The sequence below is a fragment of the Cydia splendana genome, chromosome 6 (genome assembly GCF_910591565.1).
Source record: "Cydia splendana chromosome 6, ilCydSple1.2, whole genome shotgun sequence".
Lineage (NCBI taxonomy): Eukaryota > Metazoa > Arthropoda > Insecta > Lepidoptera > Tortricidae > Cydia > Cydia splendana.
Window position 1 is genome coordinate 1,736,723 of NC_085965.1, and position 13,657 is coordinate 1,750,379.

Here is a 13,657-nt window from a genome sequence, read left to right on the forward strand (position 1 = left end):
TCATGCATTACGACCGGCGTGACGTGTGCACTCGTTTGTCTTCAGGCAAAAAAAAACGCAGCCGCTGTAAGCATGTCCACCTACATTGTAATTCTACTTCACTATTAAAAAAAAGAAGTAGGTAAATGTACCTAAAACCTAAAGTTTCAAGCTTTCAACAGACAATACAGCTTGTAGGTATGCGTCAGCTCAGGAGTCGCATGTCCTCTTAATATTTCATTCATGCCATTCATTGTTTACTGCCTCGTAACTGTAAGTATGAACAGTATTATAACTATTTATAACTTATCGTAAAGAACACAAGTCTTATGCCTGCCGCGAACCAAATGAAAGAGATCATCAGTCATCAGGTCATCACACAACACAGAAAAAACCCGCCAAGTCCGAGTCGAAATCGCGCACGAAGGGTTCCGCACCAATACGTAAAAAACGGCAAAAAAAGCCCTACTTAAATGTTTATTATATTCTTTTTTTAGATAAAATATATGATCTGTGAAAATTTGAACTGCCTAGCGCCTAATTTGAACGGTTCATGAAATACAGCCTGCTGACAGACAGACAGACGGACAGCGGAGTCTTTCATTAAAAACTAGTGAAAATACTGTAAATTTTAGCTGTAGCGTTGCTTGGCTTCTATTGATGTGTTTAGATTTGCATAAACTCCACGAACATCCTACGTAACAACGGTACATCACGGCATGCATAGTGCCAGTGACTCAGACATGGGCTTTGCTTTTCCTATTCATCGGGCTGTTGTACACGAGTAGGTTCGAATTCTAAAACAAAACATAAATATATCCCATACGTCATGCCAAAATCAAAGATCGACATGCATCATCATCATCATCAGGCTATAGTAGTCCACTGCTGGACATAGCCCTCCCCTAAAGAGCGCCATAGCGCCCTGTCCTGTCCCTGTCCTGTCCCCTGTCCTTGCCGCATCCAGTATCTGCCTGCAGTCTTTCGCAGCGACATGCATAATAAATACAATGTAATTTAAACTGTGTGAAAAAGACTTAAGATGTATTTTCCATAAATGTTCCGATCTTTATGATCATCCTGACTTCGTAGATACCTTTGACGTTCTGTGCTTTCTGATATTTTTAATTTCGTTATTCCGAATTTATTGAAAAGTCGATGCTCTTATATTTATGACAAATTGCATGTTCTGATGTTATTGACCGAAAAGTTATGTTGCTCCGAAATATTTGAGTACCTCGCCCGCTACGATATATCAGTACGGATATGATGGTCGTATTTGTCTACGTGACAGCGTGATAAAACGGTGTCCGTCTCTTTCAGTCCCGCAGAGTTAAAAAGTGACAGTTGTTTTATCACGTGGATAAAGCGATCCATAATAGGCTTGCTGATGGCGACTGTATCCATTGGCTTGGGTTCTGGTCTAAATCGAGCCTCCCAAGAGATTTTTTTATGATTAGGAGGTAAAAGAGCAGACGAATAGCCTACTGGTAAGCAATAACCGTCGTCTATGGACACCAGCAACACTAGAGGGGTTGCAAGTGCGTTGCCGGCCCTTGGGGGTACACTTTTTCTTCAAGGTTTGATACTAGAGAGCTAGTACAGAGGATGTCATAAATAAATAAAGGATAGAAGGAACGTCACAAAGTCAAGAGGTTTTCTTTGGGTACTCAACTATATTGTAAAATATAATGTATGTAACAAAGAGATGACTGATATACATAACATACACAGCAGTTTACTATTTTTTCGCAAAATAAAGAAAGCTTATAAATAAGTAGTTAATTGAAGGTGGTAAGCCACAAACATCCTTACAAATCCAATATCTTATTCTTATAATCATAGATTTATATAATTTTCTTCCTTAATGCATTGAAATAAAAACGAAAATCGCATTGTCTGGTTAATACGATAAAGTTGACAATATGGGCCAATCACCTCACTGCCCTAACCTCGGATCTAGGCTTGTGCCTGCTCGGTCACTACAGAGAGCGCTCCGCTCTCGGTCAATCGAACTAGTTCGGTCTTTTAGTTCCTTTAGTTCAGTTCGGTCGTTGAGAGCCGGGAATGAATAGGAGTCGATTTTTCATTGGTTTCTTTCCAATCTTTGGTAACTGAATCCAATTCAATTTGTACGATACGATGTGTCGGTATTAAACATTAAAACACCTTAACATAATTAATAAAATATCAAATATGTCGAAATATATTTGATTTTCCTTCATATTTTACGGACTTAGGAGTGTCACGTCGTTCTTTCATCTCGTTCACACTCGTGCCAGCGACATTGACAACCGTTTCGTTCCGTCCATTTTACGTTTCACTCAGTCAAGCGCTCTCGAATCCTACTGAACTAAAGGACCTAAAGACCGATTAAGAGCGTGCAAAAAGATTTAGTTCCTTTCGGTCCTTGATGGGATTTCATTCTTAATAGTTCTTAGTTCAGGACCGACTCAAGCCTACTCGGATCTCGGGTGGTATTTGTCAAAATCAAGGTAATAGCATCCTTATGTAATACACATTAGGGTTGACTTTCTAACACAAAAACACGGGGAGCCTTAAGGCTTTGATTGACGTGGATCAGACGACACGATCCTTTTATTCTATAAACAGAAAGGGAAAGGGCATAAAAGGACCGCGAACTGTATCTTACGTGAGAGATAAGCCCAAGAAATGGGTTTAAGAAAATGATTTAAGAATACAGTAGAACCTCGATTATCCGAACCCTCAATTCCAAAGCTGAACGTGAACATACCTAACCGTGAACTTTTGATTATTCGAATTAGTCTAATTTGAATTCTCCCCTCATCTACTCGAAGGTTAGCTGTAAGAGATCCCTTACAGGGATAAGTTCGCCTTTGTACCTTTATTTCTGTAAATATTATGTAAACCTGTGTTGTGTGCAATTAAGTGATATTACTACTACTTAGTTTAGATTCAGATAATCGAGGTTCTACTGTACTTAGGGCGTGTTTCATGGGTTGCACCAGCCACAGTGAACGAACTATCCCCTAAATAACTGTCAAACTTTTCATACAAGCACATTTTACTGTATGGAGTACTACAAAACAAGTGTAGGTAGGATAACGGCACAAGTCGTTGGCAGGCAGGTTTGGTACAAATTGACCCGTTATCATTGCTTTAACCTCTATCCGCAGACATCAAAACTTTTGATTTGTCAAAATAAAAATTCAATTTATAATGAAACGAGAGAACTACATGCATATAGAGAGTAGTCTGAAAAAGTCTGTCAATGAGGGTTTCCGCGATCGATATTTTCACTAGATGACAGCACCGTGGCGAGAGGTCTAGCTGTCATAATCCACCAATCATGTTTAACCATGTTTTTTTTATTGGTGGATTTTGACAGCAGCTGTCAAAAAGACCTCTCGTCAGGGTGCTGCCATCTAGTGAAAATCTCGATCGCGGAAACCCTCATTGAGGAGATCTCCACACCACTCTAATGTAAACTCATTGACTGATTGAAGTCTTCAACTGCGAGTCGCTGGACCATGAAATCTGAGCGCAGCACGGCAATGCCGTCATGGTACATTGGGCAGATTGGGATTGCATGTAAATACGGTTATATTGATACTATTGATAGGGAGCACAAAGGAAAATCACATGTTATCTGGAATATAAATCGATGATCTTGGTATTTCTCAAAGAAACATGAGTAACAAATGTGAGAGTAGGTGAGAAAACAATAGACATGGGATGTAACTAAATGCCGTATATTTATATGGAAGTATGGAAAAAGAATAGGATATCTTAATTGCATTTATATAACTGACTAAAATCCTGTATGATTAGAATTTTGACCGAATTTTTAGTCATCAGTTTGCTTTTATTTTCGGGAAAGATTTTCTCTGCTCTATTTCAGAGATTTTAACCCACGATTTTTAAACACCACATACATATGAACGGTCTCTGGCAATTTTCGATGCTATTTCAACGACTTTGGTTACCTCGCGGATCTCGTTCGATCACAAATGTCTGGTTCAGTTTAACATAAAAATATCTGGGAGACCGAGCTTTGCTCGGAAAACAGTGAAAACATATAAAAACTCAAAAATGCTCGTTTTCTCAGGGATCGGAATCGGTTTTTTGGAAAACATTCGAAATAACCATATTTTTCGAATTATTTTATACTTACTCGAAATGTAGGACTCCGTATACGACTTCGTAGTTATTATGATTGCCCAATTAGAAATGAAATAATTAATAAATAACGAAAAAATACCGTTTTCGTTCCCATACAAAAAATACCGGTATCCAATCCAACTTGGCCCCAAGACCTAGATCGATTTTTCGCCCCAGAAAACCGCCATACCTATAGCAAGTTTCATCGAAAGTTAGAGCCGTTTCAGAGGTCACCGAAATATATAATATAAGTATACAAGAATTGATAACAAAGGAACGTCTAGATCGCACGACAAGGTGATAGGGCTATCAGACAATATAGATTATCAACAGGCGAGGCTGGGTGCGGCTAATGGCTGCGATAGCACACTTAATAACTGACCATTTTGTACTTTATGCCTTTGAAATAAGGTGTAACATTGGCTAGTCGGCTGTGAGGATTAGCGTACGGAGAACCGGTATAACGTGTAATACTTGTTATGATTATGACTACAAGTATTGGTAAGGAAAAACCTTTGGCACAGGTCATGGGATATTAGATCTTACGTAACTTTCATAGGGGTGTTTGATTATATTTATATTTTACACAATTTTGTGTCCTCAGGGTAAGGACCTGATCTTGAAAGCAAAACGTGAACCATTTCTGAGGGCGGATTGAGGTAAAATTTAGCATAGGCTACAGGTCTGCTGTAGCCGTCTGTTCCCTCTTCCTTTTTAGGGGTAGCCAGAGGGCCTATCGCGAACACCGAAGTTTGCATCTTTCTCTGTCACTCTAACTACGCCTTGATTGGAGTAAAAGAGAAAGATGCCCGCAATTTGCGAACTTCGGTGTTCGTGATAGGCCCTCAGGAGTAAATTTAGTGGTTTTGAGGGTTAGATTAGCTTCGTTTGAGATCGTACTAAGCATCATCGGGGCATACTATCTGCCAGTATGAACTCTAATTCAAAAGCTTGTAAAATACATAACTCATAAGTAAATACTATCTACATGTAATAATAAAATAAACCGTTAGATTATCATTTAGCTATAAATACGAGTAGGTACGATAGCTACGAGTACATGTACAAACAGCAACACTCTCTGTACATCGGTGGACCTTATGCCTTTTACGAACTGTCAGTTAACAGTGTGTGCGATGGTACCTACAATAAAGATCCTGAAAGGTGCAACCGTTATCACGTTATCAGTGAACCGATAGCGATAACAACGAATCGATATGTCAGTCGGTATGCCCTTAAGAGCAGGTGTATGACCTCTAAACTATTATATACTCGTACTAAACTTTAATATTTCTGTCATCATCTTTCTCGCGTTGTCCCGGCATTTTAGCCACGACCAGGCGTGGCTCACTCCGCGATTTCGTCGCGTCGCAACAAGTACATCCGTCCCACACCAATTTTGGTGGCTATTAATTAGCCATAGGCTGCGCGTGGCGCCACAGAAGAAATAATAGTACTACCGTACATAAAGGACACTTCCTACAAACCCGAAGTTTGACAGCGGTTCAGGGTCGAATCATGCTATCCCTTTCTAATATATGCCACTATCCCTTTCGGCTAATTAGGGTTGTCAAAATTCAAATGATTATCTTATCTGTGATGCTCGTGCACGCAAAAGGAAGTCAAGTGGTGCCAACCCTAATAATTGCTCGGAGCAATGCTGAGCCGGACGGAGCCGAGTTCGACCGAAGTCAGGAGTGTCTCCCCGCTTGCGCCACCTAACGGTCATATCTGTCCTAATCGTAACAGACGCGTTTTGTTAGAGAGTGAATCTTCTATACCTAGTACTATTATTTATTCTGTGCCACGACTCATGCATGGGAGCCTGACCTTTCAACCCAGAGGGTAAACTAGGCTTTATCGGGACTATTCCGGTTTCCACACGATTTTTTTCTTTCACCGAAAAGCAAATGGTAAATTTCAAATGATATTTCGTACATAAGTTCCGAGAAACTCATTGGTACGAGCCGGGGTTTGAACCCGCGACGCACGCTCTTGCCGCTAGGCCACCAGCGCTCATTTAAACTTCTGTATCCAATATAAATAAGTACCACAATCATCACTCATCACCAAGCGCTGAAACTGGCAGCCTAGCAACCAAGCATGAAGCCTAAGTGCGATGTGATGCGCTGTCAAGTCAAACACCGGTTGTGTTTAGTGTCCGGTCCAATTGTACCCAAGTTTTGATATAAAAATCATGTTTCGGACGAATGTTCGGTTTCGTCCAAAAAACTAACGAAACTTTCGGCCGCGCCGATACTGTATTCAGGGATCGGAACCGGTTTTTTGCAAAAACTTCGAAATAACCATATAAGTCGAATTATTTTATACTCGAAATGTAGGACTCAGTTGTGTGTTTAGGTAACGACTTCGTTTTATGTATTAGATTGCCCAATTAGAAATGAAATAATTAACAAAGAACGAAAAAATACCGTTTTCGTTCCCATATAAAAAATGCCGGTATCCGATCCCTGGCTGTATTTTCGGTAGTGTCCGATCCGATCGTAGTTTCGGTTTCGGCAACTTTCGGCCGAAGGTTCTGTTTCGGCCGAGGCTAAAGCTAAATCCAACCTTCGGTTTCGGACATTAGTTTTATTGGTGAGTACTAGCGACCCGTCCCAGCTTCGCACGGGCAGGCGTGGCTCACTCCGCGATTTCGTCGCTTTGCTACAGGTAGCTGAAGTGTCCTGATCGTAACAGACGCGTTTTGTTAGAGAGTGAGTCTTCTGTACCCTGTACCTAGTACTATTATTTATTCTGTGGCACGGGCTACAAAAAACCTTAACAAGAATCACTCTATTGATAAGTGAAAACCGCAAGAAAATCCGATCAGTAGTTTTTGAGTCTATCTCGAACATACATATTACATACACTCAGACAGACAGACGAGGCGGAGGACTTTGTTTTATAAGGTGTAGTGATTCCGAAGTACTAACTATTATGCATTCGATGTCTATTGTCTACGCCTAGCGTTACATCGCCTGCTTATAAATTGTCTGAAATAAACATAATAACTTTACGATCGCCCAAATGAGCGAGACGAGTCGGACAATTGGAACAACTGGGAATCAAGGACATTCGCTCCCCATTACACGTTATTAATTCAACATACCACCGGCAAGTTCATCATAAAGACTATCAACCTCCTACCAAATTCAGGCTGCCTTTTCACTGAGGCGGAGATGAGAGGAGACGGGCCGGACGGGCGGAAATCAAGCAATAGAACAAAATGGTCTCGCCGGAAGATCAGCGCTGAGTTTCGGGTTAATAGCATTATGCTGAGACGGACGGGACCGTTTCGTGGTAACTTTATCTTGTCCTATAGTTCGTTTTTTTTTAGCATTAAAAAAAACTTGTAAGAAGGTAAACTATCTTGACAAGTCTTTTAATTGAAAAACGATTTTTAAAAATCAATAACTATTACTTATGAAAGCAGAAGAATATAAAAGATCGTATTAGATTCATAATTGTTTCACATTTGCCGTAACTTATTTTTAAAATGTGTTTTTCAATTAAAAGACACATCAAGATTGTTTACCTTATTTCTAATGCTAAAAAAAACGAACTATACAGCCTACACGTTTGTATGAAATATAAATAAGTTTATCACGAATTAGATGCAATTATATATTTTGAATAGCGTTGGTCGACTTGGTTTTATTTCATCGCTTCTCTGCTCCGCTGGATTACCATCGCCCACACTGTTAACTGTACATCGGTAGTCCTTAGGTCTTTTGTAATAAGGTCCACCGATGTACAGTTAGGAGTGTTGCTTTTTGTACAACCAATACTATTGGTGGGAACCAACCAATCACGTCTCGTCACTCACGTCTCCTCTCAACTCCGCACATCTCAGCCTCTGTGGAAAGGCAGCCTGTGAGACTAGGACTAATCGTTTTCATAATTGCTATACTTGCTATAGATCCGTAGGTATACATACGTATGTTATGTGACTCTTTGACCTCTGCAAAATACCGTAACGCCATCTAGTGAAAGCTGTTTGTTAATTGACACCCGACATTTCGATAACTTTGTCATGTACACTTTTTGACCGGACTATTTACCAGTATTGAATTGGAAACGGCGGGTGACTTGAAAATGCATGCCGAAGCGACTTTCAGGTGAAACGGAGGTCTCGTTTGTAGGTATCTCGTCAAAACAATGACGAAGAACGCGACTTTGCATAGTAATTGTCAGTCTTTACCATTCCCTCGTCTGTGAACATACTCAGGCATACACACTTGACGGGGTCAATGACCCGATCAGTGTTTTTTGCTGATAGCAATTACAACATCAATCAGGTTCAGTGAGAAAACGATTACTTTAGCAAACTCGTTTCTAGTTGAACACTTTCATAGGAAGAGCAACCCTGCTGCATTATGTTAAAGTTCACTTTAGGGTAGATAAGAGAGTTATGTGAGATTCTGATGCTGCCGGATCATACATGTTTCAATTTGGGTGAAGAAAAGACAAGTATAATTCTAGTAAGCTCGTTTTCTTGCACTAAGTTTTCATAAAAAAGCGAATCTTAGTGTATGGAGATAAAGTTAATTTTAAAAGGAGTGGTTGATAGAACAAAAAAATAGGGTGAAAAAATTAGATGCCACCTGTGCTGTCAAGGTTGATCATTGGTCATTGGAGCAAGTGTATTTATAATGTCACAATTAAGTGACAAGTATTAGAACTTATTACAAGGTGCTTAAGATTTAAAATACTTTCTTACTACACTACACACCACAGACACGTGTGTCACGTACCTAATTAATTACCTGTAAAAAAACACTTAACTCCCAACTGGAGCTTTGGTCTCTTTTTATTGAATATATGACATTTACATATTTCTATTTATAATTTAATATTTCTCGAGTCATATGAGTATGTATATATCACAAGTGAAAAACGATAAACTGTCTATATATTCGATTTAATAGAACTTACACTTTTTTGATAGTCAAAAGTATAGCCTATGTCATGACTTCATAAGCCTTAAAGACGAGTTAACTTACATATGACATCTCTTCCATCAAAAGCAACTCAGTAGTTTGCCCCATACAACCCCATAACTTTGCTAAAATCATAACCCTTTCTACACCGTGTTTTTTTTGATTTACGTTAATTTCAAGGGTGCATTCCAGAGCTTAAATCAAGTAACTTTCTCAAAGACACCGATGTTCTAATTAAGTCCATTTCGGAGATAATCCATAATTTATTTTTTTCCTATAAGGCCTCTACAAGCGTGTACACTTGCCTTAGGGCCGGCTTACATATTGATTAGTGTTTAGAATGAGTTCATACATTTGCTACTAAACTTAAGTACAATCTCGGTCGATTGATGTACGAAATGACATTGATATGTCACAGATTTCAATTGTTTGGTTGAGTTAAATGTAATGCCCGTGTTACAACAACGCTATATGCTACATTTAATTACTTTTTAAACAAAAAAAAACAAAAAAGGAAACAAAAAAAATTTTTTTTTTGAAAATTAACTATGCCATTTAGTTCTTATAAACGTACTTAACTATAAACTGAAATAAATGTCATACTAAGAAAAAGTGACCAAGGCCTCCAGTGCCCCAGGCTGGAATCGAACCAGCGTCCTCTGCTATCGCGGCAGGTGCCTGAACCACTCGGCCACCGGGCCACAGCGACATTAGTCAAATTTTCCAAGTATATGCACTTCCTACTGAAGGCTTGTGGCGCCCCCTAGTATATGACACACCTTTTCTTAGTATATGACATTTATTTCAGTTTATAATTTATATAGTAGTGTTTCTACTTGATAAAAAAACAAATTAAAATATTTTCTGAAAAATAATTTAATTTGTTCAAATACTTCATAGTACTTAACTATACCCCGAAGTTAACGGAATTCAATAAAAACACGGTGTATAATGCCGGGCCCGGTATACAAATGCAAGTCCTGAGTTCAGGTACCTAGCCAAAGACAAGATGTTGTATGATACAGTCAGCAGCAGAAGTTGCTAAGCAGGCGAGGCGTTCAAAATTACCTTGACACGCTCTTATTCTCTTAACAATAAAGTCGCGTCAAGCTCATTTTGAACACTTCACTCGCTTAGCAACTTCTGCTGCTGACTGTGCAACTTGATGTATCTAAGCAGCGATTTCATCTTCGCGGGCGTAATATGTGTCCGCCCAGGATTAGGTCACGAGTACGCAAGAGAAGAAGAAGCAGCAATGGTATTTACAAGTTTAATGTTGCAACATTTGTATTTGCAAACCAAAACACTACTTACTAACTTAGTTTAGATTACTAAATATTGCAAAACCGAGTGAGATACGGAAAATGTATGGTTTCTTTACATTTGATAAAAACTGTAAATTCCTCTGACCATGGCCCATTTTAAGTACACACAAAAGTAATTCAAATTGGTCACAATATATAGAAAAGTCCATACATAGTAGCCCATTTTGGTTGATATTCAGTGTATTTTACTGCTGTAAAAATGAAGTGACAGGTATATCTAATCAACACAAACACCGTAGGGCGGATAAGATAGTACAAAGTAAACATTTTTATATTAAGGCTATGGTTTATCAGTGTAATGATTAATCATCCTTCAATTTTTTTCATGATAACAGGTATTGATGAGTTTATTATGCCCAGTTTTTTTTAATAAAAGTAGCTAACAGTTGGGTGTATTGGGGATAGGGTGGGATGTTACCCAAGCTTCTGAAGCTGCCCAGGACAATCTAAGGATCTGTATACTTGCATAGAGCTATATTACAGAAACAAGTGTCTTTCCACTGAGGCTGAGATGAGAGGATATGTGCATCAATCAAACAATACCATGGGTTGTATACCAGCCGAGTGGAGAAGACATCTGGATTGAATCTCGCATATCTTCTCTCATCTCTGCCAAAAGCAGGGGTGCGAAACTCCTCCCTTCGCGCAAACTCGGCAACATTCAGCTCAGCCTTGCTCAGAGCAATTATTGGTATTGTAGGAAGTTACCTTTCTGTACGGTAGTTGTAGTACTATTATTCATTCTGTGCCAAAAGGATCAGGCAGCCTTAACACATTCACTGCGGTAGGGAGTCTAAAGACCTCTTACTTGCACTTACAAAGTATGGTTAGTAATGAGTAAAGCTAATTACTGCAGCGAAGGTGTTAAAGGTGATAAAGTTATCTGCAATTAAATAAGTAGACCAGTGCAATATGCAATAGTAATATTTTACATCTTTAACAAAATAAGAGTTCAAATAAAATATGAATTATCAGAATCTGCTTCATAATTCAATTTTAATATTATGCTCTATTCTTGACTGCTAGAGAGTGCTATTAGGCATTAAGCCTGCTGTTTGTACAATTTTGTATTTAGTACAATAAGTTTATTTAAATTCATAAAAACAATATGTTGGTAATTAACACAAACTTTCATGGCATCACAGTTATCTTAATGATGAATTGATGATGGTAATTATCATATAAATAATTGATTCAGACACTATTAATAGATGATGCTATTTTTATAACTAGTTTAAAATATTTTGGTATAGTATTGTTGTATAATACTTTTGAGACTAACCTAAGATAGGTTAACCAATGTATCTATCTATGACTACAATTATTGGTGCACCAAAGTCTCCTGGGTGCATAATTATATAAACCAAACTACATGTTCTCCACAGACACATACTTGTAAAAATATACATGTACACTCGGGAGAAAGATGAAAGCCAGCCTATTTATTCACACAATTACAACTGCCACTGTAATCATAAAGGCAGAACAAATGTGGAATGTAATCAATAGACCTACTAAAATAAACGAGTTAACTGTTTGTTCCAGTCTACTGAGCTCACATAAAAACTAAAAACAATACTTTATGTTTGAAAACAATGTGCACTTACCTTGCGGAAGGCGAACAGTTCATTTTGGAGCTTCTGTCTCTCGGCGGAGGGCTGCTGGCCCTTCCCTCGGATGAACTTTAGCATCCTGCCGGCCTGCAACAGAAACACCACTTAGCACCGCACCGCAAACACCAGAGCACCACCCCACACACCCCAGCCTACCATTATTGAACGCTACGCACGACACTGCCACACCGACCGGCATCGAGCTGCCGACTGACTAACCGCGACCCAAAACATCGCTTGCCTAGCCCCTTCGCGATAAAAACACTTCATTCCACAAGAATCACCAGATAACCGACTCACCGATAAAGCAATCGATAAACCGTACACTTTTATAACATGGAAATTCAAGAATTCCAAAATCCAAACGAGATAATCATCGGTAAAGAGGCAACGCCTGTCTGAGGTTATATGCACGATATTAGAACTTGTATTCGCGGTACTTCACTCAGAAAGATAACGCACGTTAGAAGAAAACACCACTTTACGTACCTGGAGACGACAGTTTGAAGAGTTTTAGTGATAAAATCCAAAATTAGAGGAATGACAACTCACAAGCGGCGTCAGAAATACACACAAACATGAATAATAGCATGCATTCACAATTCACGGACGCACGCACGCAACGCAACACACCCACACTAGCGAAGTGACGTGACTGACTGGTTTGGAATGTTGCCAGTTGCCATAGACAAATCCCTTATTGTAACTGTTATGACATCACAGAATACACGGCACCAAAGAATATAATACTCACTAGGAGAAGAACGGTAACTCCATACAAAAAAATGTCCCCAACCGTTTATACGTTAAGCCCCCATTCACACGACAGCTTTTTCAACGCGCGTTAAAAAAGCGTTTGAATGACACAAATGGATACGTGTGTATTTATTCACACGACAGCGGTGGCGCTTTTTATCAAGCGTTGTTGGATTTTCGACTTTAAGCCTTGGACGTTAAGTCGAAATTAGAGTGCGGACAGATACAAGCGCTTTTTTAACGCGCGTTGAAAAAGCTGTCGTGCGAATGGGGGCTTATACTAGTGGCGCCGTCGTTGTGTACCAATGGAACTAAAGTTGACAACCGGTTTAGCCTGGCGGGTATTGGTAGGTATAGGTAGTAATTCTGTTGATAAACATATTAGTTATCTTCATATCACGAAATATATGAAAGATGCAAATATTACCCCTTGTTTGTGGTATTATCAATTGATTTAAATAAAAGGCATATTTATGTTTATAACATTGTATTATTTTATTTATTAAAAAAATGTTTTACATATAGAAATATACACTGAAAATTAAACCCTGACAACTTAATAAAAAAATAGACATTAATAATGCACATTCACAAAGTTTTCAGTATAATACAAATATCTTTAGGCATGCCTACCTATTACACTTTACACACACAGATACACTACACTTTACACACGGCATTTTACACAGATTTCCAACTTGTATTCATACATTTCTTCACGGTTAATTAATACGCTTTCCAGATGCGTTATGACGCGGTTCCTTCTGAACCCACTAAAGCTATGAATTTCACTCAAATATGTATCTTCAACAGCCGTTGCTCCGCATTTAGCACATTTTTTATGTGCATTGCTGTAATCCATGTAGGCACAGACTTACAAACAGAGTCTTAATTGGTA

At 38.8% G+C, this 13,657-nt stretch overlaps 1 protein-coding gene across 1 annotated transcript in view; it reads right to left on the minus strand.

Annotated features, from left to right (window-relative positions):
• LOC134791222 (lethal(2) giant larvae protein homolog 1) overlaps nt 1-12,460 on the minus strand; it is a 90,808-nt gene extending 78,348 nt beyond the window's left edge. Inside the window, exons 1-2 of the mRNA XM_063762196.1 lie at nt 12,160-12,460; nt 11,998-12,090 (exon numbers count right to left, since the gene is read on the minus strand). Of these exons, the coding sequence (XP_063618266.1) occupies nt 11,998-12,090; nt 12,160-12,162 (96 nt within the window). The 5' untranslated portion in view covers nt 12,163-12,460. The remainder of the gene's footprint in view (nt 1-11,997; nt 12,091-12,159) is intronic.
• Between the last annotated feature and the right edge of the window lie 1,197 nt (nt 12,461-13,657).